At 40.5% G+C, this 21402-nt stretch overlaps 1 protein-coding gene across 5 annotated transcripts in view; it reads left to right on the top strand.

The window, feature by feature from the left end:
* FRMD4B (FERM domain containing 4B) overlaps positions 1 to 21402 on the top strand; it is a 313746-nt gene that overhangs the window by 92678 nt on the left and 199666 nt on the right. For 2 of the 5 annotated variants that reach the window (XM_058170350.1, XM_058170349.1), the window contains exon 1: positions 17522 to 17708. The exons of 1 other annotated variant lie outside the window; for it this stretch is intronic. In XM_058170350.1, coding sequence (XP_058026333.1) covers positions 17547 to 17708 — 162 coding nt within the window. In that variant the 5' untranslated portion in view covers positions 17522 to 17546. Of the gene's footprint in view, positions 1 to 17506; positions 17709 to 21402 lie in introns of those variants that run through there. 2 more of the 5 variants (XM_058170352.1, XR_009153579.1) reach the window with 2 other exon arrangements.

Raw genomic sequence — 21402 nt, 5'->3', positions numbered from 1 at the left:
GAGAAATGATAAAACCTTATTGGGCTTAGCTTGATGCTACCTGACCATTGAACCTGAAGCGTATGCAATCTCCCAGCCCAACAGATGGTTTGAGTGAGTTTGTTTATTTAGCCTGCTGACTCCTGGTTGTTTACAATAAAAGTGAAACCCGCATACAGAATAAAAGTTTAGTTCAATCAAATCCAATAAATAAGCATCAACTGCTATCTCAATCCCAAGATCTTGTCCCCCCATAAAACTAACTTGTCTGTTAGTAGAGAAAAGATAGCTGCAGTCCAGAAGATACTTTAATCATATCGGTGCTGCAATCTTACACCAATTTTCTTGAAGCTCCATTAAAGATAATGGCACTGGATCTACATACCTACAATCATGCTGTTTATCCAAATGATTTCTAGCATGCTTCATTGCACTGTATCACAACTATTAATATCTTTTTGGAGCTCATATTTATTAATCTTCAAAAAATGTTTTGATATATCAAGAGAATGCCAAGAAAAAGCAAGGTTTGGCTGTTTTTTGATACCTGGTTTACATTTCATAGCTGCAGAGCTAACTTATATTTTAGTCTCATGCCAATGTAATAAATGATGAACGTTGTTACTGTTTTTTATTCCACCCCTAGAGAGGATCTTTGGATAAAATGGGCAGCCTTCACTGTAGTTCACATTTTGCTCTAATTATGATATTATATGAAAATATGTTTGGTCTAGTGATTAAGGCACTGAGCTGGAAACCAGGAAACTATGAGTCTTAGGCCTGAAAGTTGGATGAAAATGAGCATATTGACTTTGGATAGATTGATAGATGACGAGAATGATTTTTTAACATACACTGTGCTAAGAGAAAAATATCATCTATCAGATGTATTTCAGTGGCAATATTTACAATAACAACATCTGTTAACATTGTTTGGACCCGCAGGTCTTTCAGCTTCTGAGACACCCAAGATACTAGAACAACCAGTTAAATGTTTTAAAATTTTTTTAAAAAAAACTACCATTGGTTTCTATAGGTGTTTGTTATCAATAAATCAATTTGATATGCGGAGTTAAGAGATGAGTCGAGGGAAGGATTAGAGCAGGGGTGTCCAAACTACGGCCCGCGGGCCAACTGCGGCCCGCGGGTCAGTTTTTATTGGCCTGCAGCAAATTCTGGAAGTATAATTTAATATGGCCCTTTTGCTGCGCTCAGCTCCTCCCCATGGGCGGGAATAATGAAGGAGGGGGCAGAGGAGGCGGCAAGCGAAGAGGCTGCTGGCCGTGCCCGCCCAGCAGTTCTACCCTCGCCTTCCTCGGGCCGCCTGGCGAGGCTCCTCGCGCCTCCCCATGTCGGACACGCGTGGCGGCAGTGACAGCCATCGAGAAACAGGTGAGGAGGCGGCAAGCGCGAAAGAGGCTGCTGGCCGTGCCCGCCCAGCAGTTCTATCTCGCCTTCCTCGGGCAGGGAATAACGAAGGAGGGGAGGAGGCGGCAAGCGAAGAGGCTGCTGGCCGTGCCCGGCCCAGCGGTTCTATCTCGCCTTCCTCGGGCAGGGAATAACGAAGGAGGGGAGGAGGCGGCAAGCGAAGAGGCTGCTGGCCGTGCCCGCCCAGCAGTTCTATCTCGCCTTCCTCGGGCCGCCTGGTGAGGCTCCTCGCGCCTCCACCCCTTGGGCAGGGAATAACGAAGGAGTTTCAAGTTCATACCAAATACAAAACAAAGTTAAGATTGGTGTCCAAACTTGTCTTTAGACTTGTGATTTCAGTTCCCAGAGTTCCTCAGCCAGCTTTGCTGGCTGAGGGACTCTGGGAGTTGAAGTCCACAAGTCTTAAGGGACCAAGTTTGACACCCCTGGCCAAGATGAATGAATATGAAACATTTTCCCCTTAAATGAAGATGATATCCACATATTGTTGCTTTTAGTAGACTGACTGTATCCATCTGTATTGTAATGTCCCAGGTTTTCAGGCCGCATGCCTTTCTGAATAATTATATTTAAAAATATTACATTCAAAATCAACATAACACAAACACACACGTACACAAACATAGAGATATACATGCACATATATATAACTCACACACATATAGTATACTTAAGCCTAAACTGTGCATAGGGACTACCCAGACGGCTGAAAAAGTGATTTCTGACAGGTTCTCACACTTTGACTGGTCCTCACACGCATAACTATCTTTACATTTTGCACCCTATCTTGTAACCGTGGTGAAGAGAAGCAGTTGTGAAATGAGTGATATGGTTGTTAAAAATGCTGCAATGGGCATAAATGTGAGGATGGTCATAAGTGTGAGGACTGGTCAAAAATTACTTTTTTTAGCCCTCTGAGTAGTTTCTATGCCCATAGCCACATCCACTCAGTCACATGAGCAGTTAGCCACGCCCACCAGTCACATGACCACCAAGCCACACCCCAAAATAAGCCACGCCCATCTCCCCCCCCCCCCGGTGGCCCGGGCCTTTGCTTATTTTTCTGTATTTGGCCCTCACTCAAAAAAGTTTGGACACCCCTGGATTAGAGGTTCCTATATTGTCTAGACCAGGCCTGTCAAACTGGCGGCCTGCGGGCTGGATGCAGGCCACGTCCACCCCAGCTCTGCAAAGGCAAAAAACGTTGCGATGTGATCAAGTTTGACACCTGTGGTCTAGACTTGGGGTCTCCAACCTTGACAACTTTAAGCCTGGAGGACTTCAACTCCCAGAATTCCCCAGCCAGATTTGCTAGCTGGGGAATTCTGGGAGTTGAAGTCCGCCAGGCTTAAAGTTGCCAAGGTTAGAGACCCCTGGTCTAGACAATGGGAGAGTGTCTTAAGTGTATGTTTATTTTTCTGTTATATTTTTTTCATTTACATTTTCATCTATTTACTTTTAAGTACTTATGTGGTGGATTTTTTAATATAATATACATTCCTAAAGCTTTTGTTTTCTTTTTCTGTTTTTACATTAAAAGCAATAAATATATATATATATATTTAAAAAGCATAAAAGCCAGCTGTGTGACTTTGGGCATCTCTCTCAACCCAATTCAACTCACGGATTCATTTTTTTGTGGGCAAAACAGGATAAAAGAAAATGTACCAAAGTAAGAAGTTTTATGAGCCCCAATTGCCATTCAAAAACAGATCAAACAATTGTATATTTAGCACTTCTTCTTTTCACCTTCTATATGAACTCTGTAATTCAGGCTTTATCTAGAAATGAGTTTCACCATCAGTACAGGGAATAAATGGGTCTCCTTACTGCTTTGTGCCGATAAGACGGTTATCCTTTCTGCTCTGCCAGTACAATTAGGGTGATGCCTAGGAGCCTTTGCTATTTATTATGATAAAGAGGAGCTTGTCATCAACTATTCTAAAAACAAAAGTACCATTGTTCACAGCAAGACTCTGATTGCAGCCACATTTGGATGAGAAACAGCATGTATACAGACCAAACTCAAGATTTTTAAAGATGGTATTTGGGAGTTATTCTCCAATCTTCTCCATCAAATGAATGAAAGAAATAAAAGCTGTTTGCTGTCTGGGCTTAAAAATCTGCTAATCTAATTTTTCAATTCAGCAGCACTGACAATTTGTAACAGTGTCCTTGTGGCCCTAAATGTATTTAAAGTTAAAATGTTGAGCAATGATTCCTAGATTTGCTTTCACATTGTCTAAACTTTCTAGCAATAATCCAATCTAAGTTAGACTTAGAATTTAGAACTTAGAATAACTTTATTGTCACTTTGAATGTACACTAATCGGCATACATTAAAATGAAATTTCATTGCATACAACTCTCAAAGGGACACCACCTCCAATATACACTACATAACATGACAGAATACGTACATACATACATACATACATAATTAATTAATTATGCATATACCTACATATATTATATGACACAGAGAAACAACACAATCTAGTCTGGATGTATACATGCACATGGTGAGAAAAATGAATCTTGAAAGTTTACCAGACAGGTGGCATAGAGAACAAAGCTGTTACAGAATCCGGTAGTCCTGCTCGAAATACTTTTAAACCTCTTCCCAGAGGGGAGCAACAGAAACAGACTGTAAAATGGGTGTGTGCAGTCTCTGACAATGCTTTGAGCTCTAAGCACATAGCGCTTATAAGCAGTATCCTGAATAATGGGAAGCGAGCTTTCTATAATCTTCTCAACTGTCCTTACCACTCTCTGTAGGGACTTTCTGTCTTTCCACCAAACCAAACAGTGATGCAGTTTGTTAGAATGCTCTCAATTGTGCCTCTGTAAAAAGTAGCCAGGACAGAAGAAGAAGGTTGACTCAGCCTTCCATCCTTTATAAGGTAGGTAAAATGAGGACCCAGATTGTTGGGGGCAATAAAAGTTGACTTTGTATATAATATACAAATGGATGAAGACTATTGCTTAACACAGTGTAAGCCGCCCTGAGTCTTCGGAGAAGGGCGGGATATAAATTCAAATAAAAAGAAAGAAAAGAAAGTTCGTACAAGCTATTCTTCATGCTCCTTAATGTGTCATTAATGTTCTTTGGCATATGTTAACTGGACTAGATTTTGTCTAACCTTACTTGAGTTTTTATTAATTAAAGTTTTTGCTAAGATAGGCTTTTGTGTCAACTCTAAAAAGACAATTGCACATCATTTTAGAAGTTTTAGAAATTAGATTTCGCTGACTTTAAATGTTGTGGCCTTTTGTCCAATTTCATTCAGCTTTGAAAGAACCAGTTTATAAACAAAACTGTTTCTTGATACATGTATGCATTTCTCTTTGTTTTTATAAAGGTGGCTTGCTCAGAGCACACTTCATTCTTACTAATTATCACACAAATATTCTAGAATAAGAGACTTATCTCTGGCCAGATTCAAAATCCTTCTAATATATTAAAGGAAGATGCAGTATTATTACTTTAAAGATCACTTCTATTCCTGCTCAGAATGGATGATTAAATCAATATATGCCCATTCTATCATGCTTGGTGCTTTGACTTATCAATTCCTCTGCTTGATAACTTTCTAAATTGGTGAAACAAGCAGAATTCAAACTTTTTCCTATCAATGAAAATATCAAGAAATATTGGCAAATTGTTGCAATCACAAGTTCACTTTTAGACTAGCTTTGATTAGTTAATTGAACCCCACATTTGCTAATGGGTGTTGGAAGTTTTTTAGATAGTTTATTTTGTTGTCTGATTAATTCAATTTAATCAATACTTTTTTGTTTATTTTGCCTTTTCCTAGTTGTCCAGTAAATCTGTATTTCAGATTATTGGTCTCTAAAATAGATGGCCACTCAAATATTATTAACCTGAATAGATAAAGACAGAGAGAAGCTAAAGAACTTTTTAGTATATGTTTGAAGGCTATGATTCCAAAACAATGGTAATTCCATCAAGATATTCCTTCTGTAGGGGACAGCAATGGAAAATGGCTTGAAAAAAAATCTCATTGATTACTGGATCCTGACAGGAACTACAGGTCCTACAGTTTTGAGTTGGTATGTTACTGTTCCAGAATTATATTAGAATCATTGCACTGTGAAACATCAAGTATTGTTATAGGATTAACTACTGTATATAACAAGTACCAGTAAAGGAGAATATTTGTAGCACGGGGTGACTAGCACTAATGATGTTAATGTTGGTTAATGAAAAGTCTGCAAGAAAACAACCACGCTGAAGAGTGGATTCCTCTCCACTCTTCCAGCTTTTTTCAGAATACAGCTGTACATCTTGCTCATTTTAGGTCTTTTAAATAATTATTCACCTTTACTTTCATTGCCACTGATACTTCAATTATATTCTGTTGTGCTTAAGTAGACAATAACATTGTTAGATGCTTGCTGTGCTCACTGCAGAAAGGCAAATGACATTCACTTTTCCCTAGTGGGAACTTAAGCAAGGGCACACCTGGATACTCATCGTGCTATGGTCAACAAAATATGTTATATGTTTGGAACAAAGAGCCAAAATGACTTGGAATTCTGGAAGTTATGTTCAGCGTCTAGAGAGAACTAGGTTGGATATCACAATATTTCAAGAAAGTACTTAATCTTGTTGGGGTTTAGAAGTACTGTAATTGTGGATTGCCCTTCAAGGAAGCCCTTGAGCTTCCTACACGGAGGTGAGTTTATTTATATTGGCACATTCTAGCTGCAAACAAAAATCTTAATTTCTGAAAACAATGTTTATTCCACTGAACTTTCAGATCGTTAAAAAAAATCATCAGACTGCATCAGGGTTCCAGATTTTACAGGCATGGATAATTAACCAATCAATGGAAGTTTTCACAAACACAAGCATATACGCCCTTCAGATAATGAGGATTAAGTTTTCTTTGCAACCTGAACTATTATAGCACTGTTCCTAAACATCCGCGACAGACTGCTCTTGCCTACCAATAGTTGTTATGATACAGAAACCAAAGGATCACATTGCTTCAAATGATCCAGCTTAGAAAGGCGGCCTTACACATGATACTTGGGAATAAAGTTTCGCCTTTTGTGGGCCGTTCTTTTTTTCTCATGGATTTTACATTTAAGAACTAAGTGGAACTAGAAAGAAAAACTACAGGGTTAAAGTAGAAATACAAGATAAATTACTTGTGTGTCCAATCACACTTGGCCAATAAAAAATTCTATTCTGTTCTGTTCTATATATTACATTTTTGTGTAGGTTATTGGTACTGTTGATTTCATTAAATGTTCACCTTATATCAGAGGTCTTCAAATTTGGCAGCTTTAAGACATGTGGATCTTCAGCCATGCTGGCTGCAGAATTCTGGGAGTTTAAGTCCACAAGTCTTAAAGCTGCCAAGTTTTAAGACCTCTGCCTTATATGGTTTCATTATGTGACATTTTATATTTTAATCCAATGTAATCAGACGAGTGAAATTGTTCTGACATGGAAAATTCACAACACTGAGAAGAAATATCCAATAATTTATTCAACGACTGTTACAAAAAAGGGAACACCCACCAACAATGGGAATGCAAATATTTTTATGGAAATTGAGGACTACATGATGGGAAACCTTAAGGATCTGATCTGAAGCAACTTTGAGAAAAACTATGCAGGTTCTTGAGAGCTACTTTGGTATACAAGTCATCCTTGACACAAGTACAATTGAGCCCAGAACTTTTGTTTGTAGGTTCTTGCAGTTGTAAGTTGAGCCATTATGCAACCTGACTCAAATTTATAACCTATAAAGCATTTTGCAGGATCCAATCTGAGGCAGTCACTGGGACTATAGGCTTATAATCTTCTGAGCTTGCAGGTTCATGCTGGAGCCCATCCTCAAGGAACTTCTTTCTCTCCAGAATGTGTACAACTCCAGAATTTATTTTTATCAAGGATATTTTGTTTATGGATTTTATTCAGTGGTGAAATGTAAAATTTATTGCTACCAGTTCTGTAGGCATGGCTTGGTGGGCGTGGCTTGGTGGGGGAGTCATGTGACTGGGTGGGCATGGCCAACTTTTTTTTTACTTTTTTGAAACATTTTTTTACTACCAGCTCCGGCGAATAGGTAGTAAAAAATGCTTTAAAGAAGTAAAAAAAAGGTTCCCATGATTGTGTGGCACAGCTGATTGACAATTGACAATCAGCTGTGCTGTGCAATCCTCGGAATTTTTTTTTCTTTTTTAAAGCATTTTTTTTTTACTACCGGTTCCGTCAAATAGGTAGCTAAAAAAAAAAAACAGTTCCAATGATTGTGCAGCACAACTATGGTGCACAATTGTCGGAACCTTTTTTTTTTACCTTTTTAAAGCATTTTTTTTACTATCAGTTCGCTCAAACCAGTAGTTTTTATCACTATACCGGTTCATCCAAACCGCAGTGAACCGGTAACATTTCACTCCTGATTTTATTGCTTGGTTGTCTATGCATGAGCCACCCAGAGTCACAAATGTGAGAAAGATGGATGAACAACTCAAATGAAATAACTAGAATACGTCTATTTTCTTCACAGTTCATGTCAAGGGATCACTGAGCATATTGAATTCCTGGTTTATCCCCCACACAAATTAGCTTATAAATTAAATAGAACTTTCTGTTCTCTTTAACTTATCATGAGCAAAAAAAGTCCCTTTGTTTATAAACATTGCAATTTTAATATTTTCAGCAAATCATGGGATATGAACAAAGGGTGAGAAAGAAAAAATGAGGTGGCTTTCCTTATTAGACAACTTAAAGGAAGCAGAGAATTAACCAGGGACTCTGGGACTATTGTTATGAGCGATAGTTGACGAAGATTAGAACATACCAAATATGCCCAGGTTGTGCGCACTTTTATAAAGATTTGGACCAGGTCCTTTAGATCTCATATACACAGAGATGGAAGCCTGAAAAAAGACCTAGCTGCTTTAATTAGCAGTACCCACGGAAGATTTGAAATATATCTTCTAAGTCACTTTTGATGCATGTACACTGTCCTACTTTCCACATTTCAGAAATGTTTTCATCTCTGCTGGTTTAATTTGCAAAAAAAGAAAAAGGTATAGCGTATCGTTCCCATTATTGTTCAAATGAGTACAGAATATGTACAATTTATAAAGCAAACTAATGACAAGAAAATCAACCAAATGCTGCACGGTGATTAAAAAATGTATAAACAGTCTTTTCTCAACTGGTGTTTACCCGATGTGTTGGAGGGTACAGTGGACTGAAGAATTCGAGAACATAATGAGGCGCTCAGATTGGTTGGATCAAATCATTAGCAAACTTTAGTTAAAAGATATTTCTTTTTTTCTCCTCCAATTCAAATTTTCTTCACTACATTGTCTATATTTATATCATTTTGTTTCTAATTATGACATTTAACAAAATAAAGCTAGTTATTTTCTTAAATGCAGTCTGTTGAACTAGTATCAGAAGTTCAGAAAATATGGAACAGCCATTTTTTTCTGGTCTTTTCAAAGTGATGTATACCTCCCATTTATCTTCTCCCACCTTCCCCACAGAAGACTGACATAATTATAGTAAGCCTTTTTCTATCTTTTCGGCATCCTAGCTCTTTCTCTGCTGCTTCATTTAAGATGCCCATCTCATAAGATGAGTCAGTATTCCTTTTTAAGATTTTTCTATAAAAAAAGGACAGTGACCTCCATCAAAGCACAGAATCTTTTCTAAAGTATGCCCAAAATATCTACAAGTAGATTCATTGCTAACCAGAATGTCAAGTTATTTTTGAGTTGCAATTGCAATTTTTGATGACTCATATGGACCATTCAGAAGTGATTTGGTTCTGCCTTCTTTTAGGATGTCCAATATTAGTGAATTTACCTATAAGTATGAGGGATTTGTGTGGGTGGGTGAGAAACATAGAAAATGCATAGTGCCCATTTTGCCTCCTTTCCCCAATAGGACAAAGGATAAGATTATTATTATTATTATTATTATTATTATTTATTATATTTGTATACCGCCCATCTCCCGAAGGACTCAGGGCGGTTCACAGTCAAAAACAACAGAAAAACATATAATACATAAAAAGCTAAAAGAATAGACAGTTAAATTCAATTGATGCTCTAACTTTTAAATACAAATTTAAAACCTCATTTAAACCCTTTTTTTTAAAATCCCAAGTTTAAAACTACGTTCAAGCTAGTCCTGCTCTTCGAAACAGCAGCGTCTTCAGCTCACGGCGGAAGGACTTGAGATCGGGAGTTGACGAAGCCCCAGAGGAAGCTCGTTCCAGAGGTAGGGCCCCACAGAGAAGGCCCCCCCCCTAGAGGCCGCCACCCGACATTGTTTAGCTGACGGTATCCGGAGGAGGCCCTCTCTGTGAGAGCGCACTGGTCGGTGAGAGGCTAATGGTGGCAGTAGGCGGTCCCGTAAATATCCCGGTCCTAGGCCATGGAGCGTTTTAAAGGTGATAACAAGTACCTTGAAGTGAACCCGGAAGACCACTGGGAGCCAGTGCAGATTACGCAGTAGGGGTGTCACATGGGAGCCAAAAGGTGCTCACTCTATCACCCGCGCAGCCGCATTCTGGACCAGTTGGAGTCTCCGGGTACCCTTCAAGGGGAGCCCCATGTAGAGAGCATTACAGTAGTCCAGGCGGGATGTAACCAGGGCATGAGCAACCGTGCATAAGGCAGCCCGATCCAGAAAGGAACGTAACTGGCGTATCAGGCGAACCTGATGAAAAGCTCCCCTGGTGACGGCTATCATATGATCTTCAAAAGACAGCCGTGCATCCAGGAGGACGCCCAGATTACGAGCCCTTTCCGTGGGGGCCAATAGTCCGCCCCCAAGGGCCAGTGATGGAATTAGTTGACTGTACCGGGCCGCCGGCATCCACAGCCACTCGGTCTTGGTGGGATTAAGTCTGAGTCTGTTCCTCCCCATCCAAACCCGTACGGCCTCCAGGCACTGGGACATCATTTCAACAGCCTCGTTGGGGTGGTTAGGTGGAAATATAGAGCTGGGTATCATCAGCGATAGATGACAACTCACCCCAAAACCACGGATGATCTCACCCAGCGGCTTCATATAGATGTTGAACAGAAGAGGCGAGAGAACCGACCCTGAGGCACCCCACATAAGAGGCGCCTTGGGGTCGATCTCTGTCCCCGTCAACACCGTCTGCGACGGTCGGAGAGGTAGGAGGAGAACCACCGATGAACAGTGCCCCTCACTCCAAGTCCCCGAGCGGCGCAGCAGGATACCATGATCGATGGTATCAAAAGCCGCAGAGAGATCTAATAGGACCAAGACAGAGGAACAACCTCTGTCCCGAGCCCTCAAGAGATCATCAACCAATGCGACCAAGGCTGTTTCCGTGCTGTGACCAGGCGGAAACCGGACTGGAATGGATCAAGATAGACATTTTCATCCAGGTACTGGGGCAACTGTCGTGCAACCAATTATGCAGATGAATAACAGTGAGGTGAATGCCGCAAGGTAGACCCAAATATAGACTTATACGTTGCTTGACCCTATTTATGTGTTTTTTTTCTTATCTTGAACTCCTTTCTACTTTAATTTTTCTGGACTTTGTATCAATTTCTATCACATGGCAGTGATGGAAATGCGTATATTCAAAATAAAGTTGCTTTCCATACTAGGTTGCAGTGAGCTAGCTTGGTTGATGAGGAATCATGTTGTTCTTTCTCATGCCTGCATCTATTTGCAGAGACACCTTACTTTCCAGCTGTTATACAAAGCTGACCAAATGATTTTAAAAAGTCTTTAAGTTTATGAAAATGTTTATTTATCTTGGAGTAAGCTTTAGTGAACTGTTTTCTGAGTAGGTATATAGAGTTATTCTTTAACTGAACTGCTGTGAGATTATTATTATTATTATATTTGTATACCGCCCATCTCCCGAAGGACTCAGGGCGGTTCACAGTCAAAAACAACAGAAAACATATAATACATAAAAAGCTAAAAGAATAGACAGTTAAATTCAATTGATGCTCTAACTTTTAAATACAAATTTAAAACCTCATTTAAACCCTTTTTTTTTAAAATCCCAAGTTTAAAACTACGTTCAAGCTAGTCCTGCTCTTCGAAACAGCAGCGTCTTCAGCTCACGGCGGAAGGACTTGAGATCGGGGAGTTGACGAAGCCCCAGAGGAAGCTCGTTCCAGAGGGTAGGGGCCCACAGAGAAGGCCCTCCCTAGAGGTCGCCAGCCGACATTGTTTAGCTGACGGTATCCGGAGGAGGCCTTCTCTGTGAGAGCGCACTGGTCGGTGAGAGGCTAATGGTGGCAGTAGGCGGTCCCGTAAATATCCCGGTCCTAGGCCATGGAGCGTTTTAAAGGTGATAACAAGTACCTTGAAGTGAACCCGGAAGACCACTGGGAGCCAGTGCAGATTACGCAGGAGGGGTGTCACATGGGAGCCAAAAGGTGCTCCCTCTATCACCCGCGCAGCCGCATTCTGGACCAGTTGGAGTCTCCGGGTACCCTTCAAGGGGAGCCCCATGTAGAGAGCATTACAGTAGTCCAGGCGGGATGTAACCAGGGCATGAGCAACCGTGCATAAGGCAGCCCGATCCAGAAAGGCGTAACTGGCGTATCAGGCGAACCTGATGAAAAGCTCCCCTGGTGACGGCTATCATATGATCTTCAAAAGACAGCCGTGCATCCAGGAGGACGCCCAGATTACGAGCCCTTTCCGTGGGGGCCAATAGTTCGCCCCCAATGGTCAGTGATGGAATTAGTTGACTGTACCGGGCCGCCGGCATCCACAGCCACTCGGTCTTGGTGGGATTAAGTCTGAGTCTGTTCCTCCCCATCCAAACCCGTACGGCCTCCAGGCACTGGGACATCATTTCAACAGCCTCGTTGGGGTGGTTAGGGGTGGAAATATAGAGCTGGGTATCATCAGCGATAGATGACAACTCACCCCAAAACCACGGATGATCTCACCCAGCGGCTTCATATAGATGTTGAACAGAAGAGGCGAGAGAACCGACCCCTGAGGCACCCCACATAAGAGGCGCCTTGGGGTCGATCTCTGTCCCCCCGTCAACACCGTCTGCGGCCGGTCGGAGAGGTAGGAGGAGAACCACCGATGAACAGTGCCCCTCACTCCAAGTCCCCCGAGCCGGCGCAGCAGGATACCATGATCGATGGTATCAAAAGCCGCTGAGAGATCTAATAGGACCAAGACAGAGGAATAACCTCTGTCCCGAGCCCTCAAGAGATCATCAACCAATGCGACCAAGGCTGTTTCCGTGCTGTGACCAGGCCGGAAACCGGACTGGAATGGATCAAGATAGACATTTTCATCCAGGTACTGGGGCAACTGTCGTGCAACCAATTATGCAGATGAATAACAGTGAGATGTGAATGCCACAAGGTAGACCCAAAGATAGACTTATACGTTGCTTGACACTATTTATGTTTTATTTTTCTTTTCTTGAACTCCTTTCTACTTTAATTGTTCTGGACTTTGTATCGATTTCTATCACATGGCAGTGATGGAAATGCGTATATTCAAAATAAAGTTGCTTTCCATACTAGGTTGCAGTGAGCTAGCTTGGTTGATGAGGAATCATGTTGTTCTTTCTCATGCCTGCATCTATTTGCAGAGACACCTTACTTTCCAGCTGTTATACAAAGCTGACCAAATGATTTAAAAAAGTCTTTAAGTTTATGAAAATGTTTATTTATCTTGGAGTAAGCTTTAGTGAACTGTTTTCTGAGTAGGTATATAGAGTTATTCTTTAACTGAACTGCTGTGAGATTATTATTATAATATCTACCTGGGCCCTAGAAGTCCCCAACTCCCATTAACGTGGTGCCAAAATTCAACAAAACAATTTCCATCCTTGTGATAATCTACTCTGCAATAGTTTCTAATTATTTGAAAATTCTGAAGTTAGGAAGTAAATTAAAAGAAACCAGAATTCTTGGTATTTAAGACTTACATATTAACTCTATATGAAATGAAACTTCAGAAAATTTTTGGAATTGATAGGATTATCTTTTTAATGCTTCCTTTTTCTTCTTTGAAGTGCCCTACTTGATGAGAAAGTGACTTGAATATGTCTGCGAGAACTTACAAAAAGAGAGAGAAAGCTACATATAAAAACTCAAACAATATATATTCATTTTGAAGGGGAGAAATGAAAACAGAAGCGTGGGAATGTACTAACTTTCTTCTGAACTTGAAGAAAGCATATGATTGGTCAGTGCTTACGTTCATTATTCATGTTACTTAATTAAAATATTACTATCCTGACTGTTCAGATCTAGCCTCATATACTTTTCCTTTCTCTGCTCACTGTTGCAAATAGCTCTGGGCACAAGTCACATGACTAAGTCTTAGATACTTACATTCACAAACTATTTTTAAAAATATGACTTTGAATTAAGAGTTCCCCTTAAAAATTCATCTTTTATCTTCATTCTTTAAAAATGGATCCTGCCTTATTGCAGTCTTTCATATCTGCTGTTCTCCAAACATACCCAGCTCCCACACTCATTATCCCAGTGGGAGTGGGAATTTGATATATGTTGAAGGTACCACATTTGAACCAAATGGTCGTACTGTATTTATACAATACTCTACAAGTTTCTCCTTTACGAAATGTGAGGATTCCAGTTGAATAACCTTGATGAGTGAGTCATAGATTAATAGAATAGAATTTTTTATTGGCCAAGTGTGACTGGACACACAAGGAATTTGTCTTGGTGCATATGTTCTCAGTGTACATAAAAGAAAAAATACGTTCATCAACAATTCTAAGGTACAACACTTAATGATAGTCATAGGGTACAAATAAGCAATCAGGAAATAATATCAATATAAATCATAAGGATATAAGCAACAAAGTTACAGTCATAAGTGGAAGGAGATGGGTGATGGGAACGATGAGATTAATAGTAGTGCAGACTTAGTAACTAGTTTGACAGTGTTGAGGGAATTATTTGTTTAGCACAGTGATGGTGTTCGGGGAAAACCTGTTCTTGTGTCTAGTAGTTCTGATGTGCAGTGCTCTATGGAGTCATTTTGAGGGTAGGAGTTGAAATAGTTTATGTCCAGGATGTGAGGGATCTGTAAATATTTTCACAGCCCTCTTCTTGATTCATGCAGTATACAGGTCCTCAATGGAAGGCAGGTTGTTTTTTCTGCAGTTCTAATTATCCTCTGAAGTCTGTCTCTGTCTTGTTGGGTTGCAGAACCAAACCAGACAGTTATAGAGGTGCAGATTACAGACTCAATAATTCCTTTGTAGAACTGTATCAGCAGCTCCTTGGGCATATCTTGCGATATGGTAGGACCTAGAAATTTGAAGATCTCTATTGTTGATACTGTGTTGTTTAGTATTGTAAGAGGTGGAAGTATGGAAGGGTTTCTCCTAAAGTCTACCACCATTTTTATGCTTTTGAGTGTGTTCAGTTCCAGATTGTTCCAGTCGCACCATGAGGCTAGCTGTTCAACCTCCTGTCTGTATGTGGATTCATCATTGTCTCAAATGAGACCGATCACTGTTGTGAATTTCAGTAATTTAACAAATGGATTGTTAGTGTTGGAAGAAATATCCATCTGGGTTCAGTTCCAAGTGGGGACAAAGACACTGGAAACATGGAGGCTGCTTGGAAAGATGGTTTAATGGTGGTCAGGATCACATGGCTTGAGATCCTGAACAGAAAAGGGCTGAGATCCTGTGTGCTCCCTGGTTTTATGCTTTTTCTGAGCTTTGAACTTTCTGGGGCACAGGAAGAGTATCCTGATTGGCTGTCAGACTCCCAGGGGGTGGGAGTCTTAGCTAGCCTTGTAGGTTGTCTCTCAAGCTTGCCATGTGGTGAGTTTCTGTTCTAGATGGGTAGGGGCTAATCCTATCTTTGTCATGTAGACAATGGACTGGCTCAGGCCTTAATGGCCCATTGACAAAGGTGGGGGGGGAGTTGCTTTGTCTTTAAAACATGTTCCTCCATTTCTCATCCAGGGAAATATATTCTGCCTTTTTAAATATTTTCTAAAATATTTCATTCTTCTAGGAGGGGGGGGTGCTAAATTCCTACATTAGAGATGCAGTCATTGGTATACAGAGAGAAGTGGGGAGAGCACACAGCCTTGTGGGGGCCCTGTGCTAATTGTACAGGTTTCTGATGTGATTCTGCTTAGCTACACCTGCTGCTTCCTGTTTGTTAGGAAGCTTATGATCCACTAACAAGTGTGTTCAGGTACCTGTAGCTGGTTTAGCTTAGTTAGAAGAGTGTCTGGAATGATGGTCTGGAATGTTTTAATTGATGTATTTTAACCATTAAATAAGGTTCTCTGGTCTTGAATCAAAATGTGTTCTTTTTTGTTTGAGGCATGTTGTTGTAAGCAAATAAGTAGCACTGTTGTGCAAGCAAATGAACATCTAAAGCTAGCATTCACATGGAATTTGACAAAATGCCAGAAAAAACAGCATGGGGCTTTGCAGTATCCATTAATTAAGTTTGTGATACTAACCGTCTTTATGACAATTGGTATTCTTCAGCCAATTCTTTTATTTTTGATTCCTCCTGAAAAGTTGCCTTGCTGTGTCCAGATTCCTATTCCTCCTCCCTCTTAAGGCAACAACAGCTTCCGAACTTCATGAATAATAAAAGGCAAAATATTGGAAGTTTTTATTGGATAACCATTTGTCTGAAGTGGTGGAGGGTTTCCTGCCTAAGCTGGGGGTTGGACTAGAAGACCTCCAAGGTCCCTTCCAACTCTGTTATTATTCTATTCTATTCTATTCTATTCTATTCTATTCTATTCTATTCTATTCTATTCTATTCTATTCTATTCTATTCTATCTATTCTTACCTTAGCTGACTCCTAGTGAAGAAGTAGCTGGGGAGAAAAATCTCGATTCTGAAAGTTCTTTTAACAAAAACATTTTCCTTCAACTCTGCCAGCATCAAACAAACTATTCCCCATCAGATCCTTGTGAAAGGAATTGTCTGTGCAATGAAAGACGTTTTCTGGCGCTGAGGATTGAACTCTCCAAAGGGCTCCGCTGCGCAGCTTAATTTTATACCAACTACAGAGGGAATCCTGCGATCCTCTTGGGGCTGCCATTTCCCAAAGTGTTTATTTACCTCAGTCTGCACGGAGGAAGGCTCAGCTTTTGTTTTTTTCCTCGCGCTGCATGCGCTGCATTAATAGGATTATCCTTCGTTTCAATGGAGTGGGGGGAGAGAATAGGAGTTAATTCCCTTTTAGTCAGGAATATAATGTTCCGAGTGAGCTTTATAGGGGCTCGTGGGCGTTCAGAAATTGTCACCTTGTTTTGATTGGGATGGGCTCAATGGCTTTTTTTTTTTTTAAGAATTAAAATCGGCTGACGGGAAGGGAGGGAAAGGATTTTTTTTTCTTTTAATCAAACGGTTTCGAAGTTGTTTGCATGCAACAGATGGGGAGGGGGAAGACTGGACGGCGAAATTGTTTCCTTTCATTATATATACGCTTATATGTTGTATAGTTGTTTCATGCTTATGCATATATATACTGTTGTGACAAAAGAAAAAGAAAAAGAAAAGAGGTGCTGAGATGCAGTTTTAAGTGGGGGTCCCAAACGCGGAATGACTTTCCCCCACGGATGGCACCAGAGGGAAGAGCATTGAATTACTTGAAAGGGATTGTTTGGTGGCTGTCTTGCACACGCACTCGTACGCACGCCCCAGAGTGTTCAGCGTTCAGATGAGGGACCGGGGAGAGGCGGGCACTCCAGAAATGGGTTAAACGTGTAATTAGAGCCCATCCTAGTAGCTCCAGAAGCTTAAAGGGAGATTTATCTTCTCTAAGCTGTTCCGAAGGGCACAAGGCTGCTCTGTGCGCTCCTAGTCAGGAGGAGCCACCGCAGCCGTTGGCCGGACTTGAAGCCACGCCAGTCTGCCCAGGAAACAGAGGGAGAAAGGCGAGTTTGTGTCTGGATGGCTTAAACCTCACCACCCCCATCAGCCACCTTTCCCGGTATAAAAGGCGCCTGCCTGCCTTTGGAGAAGTTTGGAGCTTTTTTTTTTTTTTTGGTCAAATCTGGAAAATATATATATATCTGAGAGACTCGAGGCAGGAAGCAGCGTGGCTTGTTGGACTGAGGCTCCGAAGCAGCCGATCGGAGACCATGACTTCAGTTTTCATGTGTGGAGTGGAAGATTTCCTTTTTAGCGGTAGCCGTTTCGTCTGGAACTTGACCATCTCGGCGCTCCGGAGATGGTACACGCAAAGAGTGAGGGGCTGCCACCAAACCCTGAGCACGTGGTGTGGAGTAAGGGACCTTTACCAGGTAAACCCATTTTTAGCGATTCTGGTTGGTTGGTTGGTTGGTTGGTTGGTTTGATTGACCAATTCACCTGTGGGACACTCTTGAATGAAAGAGGTGCCTCGGATCTCTGCTTTGAAAGATACATATTCTGCCTTCGGATTTATACTTTCCACGTCCTCTAAAACAAGTGATGAGGAGGCCTTAGGTTTGTGTTCCACATCTTCCTTTTTTTAAAAAAAAATGCAACACCTTTCAGAACCCTTGACACGAAAAAATTCCATCCCAATTAAAATTATTAAAATTAAAATTATTAATTGGGATTGATTCTGCTTTCTGTCTCAATGCCATTCATCAAGTTTGCCACTACTTAAGTTGTTGGCCTGAACTAATGTTGTTGACTTGTTGAGTTTCCATCAAGTAAGCGTGCAGTGAGTGCTAAATGCAGTGACACGAGAAATTTATTTTATACTCCCTAATTCTTTTCTCCATCCTTCTACAAATTATTCTTGTTTCCTGAGTAATAAATTGTTTCAAAATATCTCATGCTCTTCCTCTGTTTCTTATCCCATTTGTGGTTATTCTACCTAGTTTGAAGATCAGTGATCAAAAGGTAAATACTTGGAAAAGAAAAAAAGTAGAATTGTCATTTTTATTCAGGAACAGTTTCATATTTTTGGGTCATATCATTCCATAAGATCCTTTCAAATTAATTCTTTTTAAAATAGATGATAAAATCAGATGTCGATATGAACATTCCTTGGTGCTCTCTGAACTTGGCTGTTTTCTTGCAGATGTTTCATTACCCAAACTAAGTAACATCATAAGTGCACTGTTACTTAATTTGTTGCCTAGTTTGGCTAATGTAATGTCTACAAGGAAACAGCCAGGCTCAGAGAGCACCAGGGAGTCATCATTTCAACCCTGAACTACAAATATTCTCCTTTATCAGATGTTCAGGTTCTATACAATTTCCATGTAACTTCTGTGACAGTGTATATTTTCATATGTGTGTGTGTCTTTGGCTTTAAAACAGAATCATTGGTGGTTTAGAAAGGAACTTCTTGAGATTATACAACTTCTAATATTTGGTGAGAACAGGTGTGTTGTAAAGGTAAAGGTTCCCCTCACACCTATGTGCTAGTTGTTCCCGACTCTAGGGGGCGGTGCTCATCTCCGTTACAAAGCCGAAGAGCCAGCACTGTCTGAAGACGTCTCCGTGGTCATGTGGCCAGCATGAATAAATGCCAAAGGAGCATGGAATGCTGTTACCTTCCCACCAAAGGTGGCCCCTATTTTTCTACTTGCATTTTTTACATGCTTTCGAACTGCTAGGTTGGCAGAAGCTGTGACAAATAATGGGAGTTCACCCCATTATGCAGCACTAGGGATTCGAACCACCAAACTGCTGACCTTTCTGATCGAGAAGCTCAGCGTTTTAGCCACTGAGTCACCGCATCCCTAGGTGTATTGTATCCTTATGGAAATAGACAGTTCAGTCAATGTTAATCAGTTAAGGATGCGGAAATAAATGGTTTTTATTTTTTTTTATTAGAATCATTTTTTTCAGAATGTGTCAAAATATAAGTTTGCAGTCCTACATACTCTATATATAGATTATATAGTGTAAACACCCTAGGTGAAGTCAAGCGTCAATTATATTGTTGCCTGGACATGGATGTCTTTATGTAGTCACTAGCACATATGCTCAGTTGAAGGAAATTTCTTCCTTTAACTTCCCACTATCAGACACATGCTAACTAGTAAGTGAATTAGAGGCTTAAATAAAGTTGAAAAAGCACATATGACATGATTTTTGGAATGTGGTCCAAGTGATGTGCAGAGGTAGATGGATTCAGGTCCTGAGAAAAATGTAAAATTCCAAAATTGTTTACTCAGAGATGACTCTCTTTGTACAGGTAGTTGCCCACTTCTGACTTGACTAAAAAAAAAAGTTACTAATGACCCGTCCCTGAAAATTTGATTGCTGCACCACCAGTGGACATATGATTACATCTTGGGTGGTTGGCAACCAGCTTGCATTTATGACCAGATGCAGAATAGAATAGAATAGAATTTTTATTGGCCAAGTGTGATTGGACACACAAGGAATTTGTCTTGGTGCATATGCTCTCAGTGTACATAAAAGAAAAGATACGTTCATCAAGGTACAACATTTACAACACAATTGATGGTCAATATATCAATATAAATCATAAGGATTGCCAGCAACAAGTTATAGTCATACAGTCATAAATGGAAAGAGATTGGTGATGGGAACTATGAGAAGATTAATAGTAGTGCAGATTCAGTAAATAGTTTGACAGTGTTGATGGAATTATTTGTTTAGTAGAGTGATGGCCTTCGGGAAAAAACTGTTCTTGTGTCTAGTTGTTCTGGTGTGCAGTGCTCTATAGCGTCGTTTTGAGGGTAGGAGTTGAAACAGTTTATGTCCAGGATGCGAGGGGTCTGTAAATATTTTCATGGCCCTCTTCTTGATTCGTGCAGTATACAGGTCCTCAATGGAAGGCAGGTTGGTAGCAATTATTTTTTCTGCAGTTCTAATTATCCTCTGAAGTCTGTGGTTTTCTGGTTGGGTGTTTTTCTTACAGTGTCTCATAATCATATGATCAGCCAAAAAAAAAAAAAGGTCCATTGGAAAAGCTGGATTCAGACTTATGATCTTGTGATTCATTTAATGACCAAAGCCACTTGCTTAGTGGCTGTCGTAAAAGCAGTCATAAAGTTGAGCCCAGTCATGTGGACTTAGCAACTACCATTACTTAATGATCAAAGTTCCTGGTTCAATTGTGGTTGTAAGTCAAGGACTGCGTGTAATGCATTATTGTTTCAGTTATTATTTTCATATGTGTGTGTGTCTTTGGCTTTAAAACAGAATCATTGGTGGTTTAGAAAGGAACTTCTTGAGATTATACAACTTCTAATATTTGGTGAGAACAGGTGTGTTGTAAAGGTAAAGGTTCCCCTCACACATATGTGCTAGTCGTTCCCGACTCTAGGGGGCGGTGCTCATCTCCGTTACAAAGCCGAAGAGCCAGCACTGTCTGAAGACGTCTCCGTGGTCATGTGGCCAGCATGAATAAATGCCAAAGGAGTATGGAATGCTGTTACCTTCCCACCAAAGGTGGCCCCTATTTTTCTACTTGCATTTTTTACATGCTTTCGAACTGCTAGGTTGGTAGAAGCTGTGACAAATAATGGGAGCTCACCCCATTATGCAGCACTAGGGATTTGAACCACCAAACTGCCAACCTTTCTGATCGAGAAGCTCAGCGTTTTAGCCACTGAGTCACCGCATCCCTAGGTGTATTGTATCCTTATGGAAACAGACAGTTCAGTCAATGTTAATCAGATAAGGATGCGGAAATAAATGGTTTTTGATTTTTTTTTATTAGAATCATTTTTTTCAGGATGTATCAAAATATAAGTTTGCAGTCCTACATACTCTATATATAGACTATATAGTGTAAACACCCTAGGTGAAGTCAAGCGTCAATTATATTGTTGCCTGGACATGGATGTCTTTATGTAGTCACTAGCACATATGCTCAGTTGAAGGAAATTTCTTCCTTTAACTTCCCACTATCAGACACATGCTAACTAGTAAGTGAATTAGAGGCTTAAATAAAGTTGAAAAAGCACATATGACATGATTTTCGGAATGTGGTCCAAATGATGTGCAGAGGTAGATGGATTC

The sequence above is a fragment of the Ahaetulla prasina genome, chromosome 2 (genome assembly GCF_028640845.1).
Source record: "Ahaetulla prasina isolate Xishuangbanna chromosome 2, ASM2864084v1, whole genome shotgun sequence".
NCBI classification, from domain to species: domain Eukaryota; kingdom Metazoa; phylum Chordata; class Lepidosauria; order Squamata; family Colubridae; genus Ahaetulla; species Ahaetulla prasina.
This window is presented reverse-complemented; position numbering and strand designations above follow the sequence as displayed.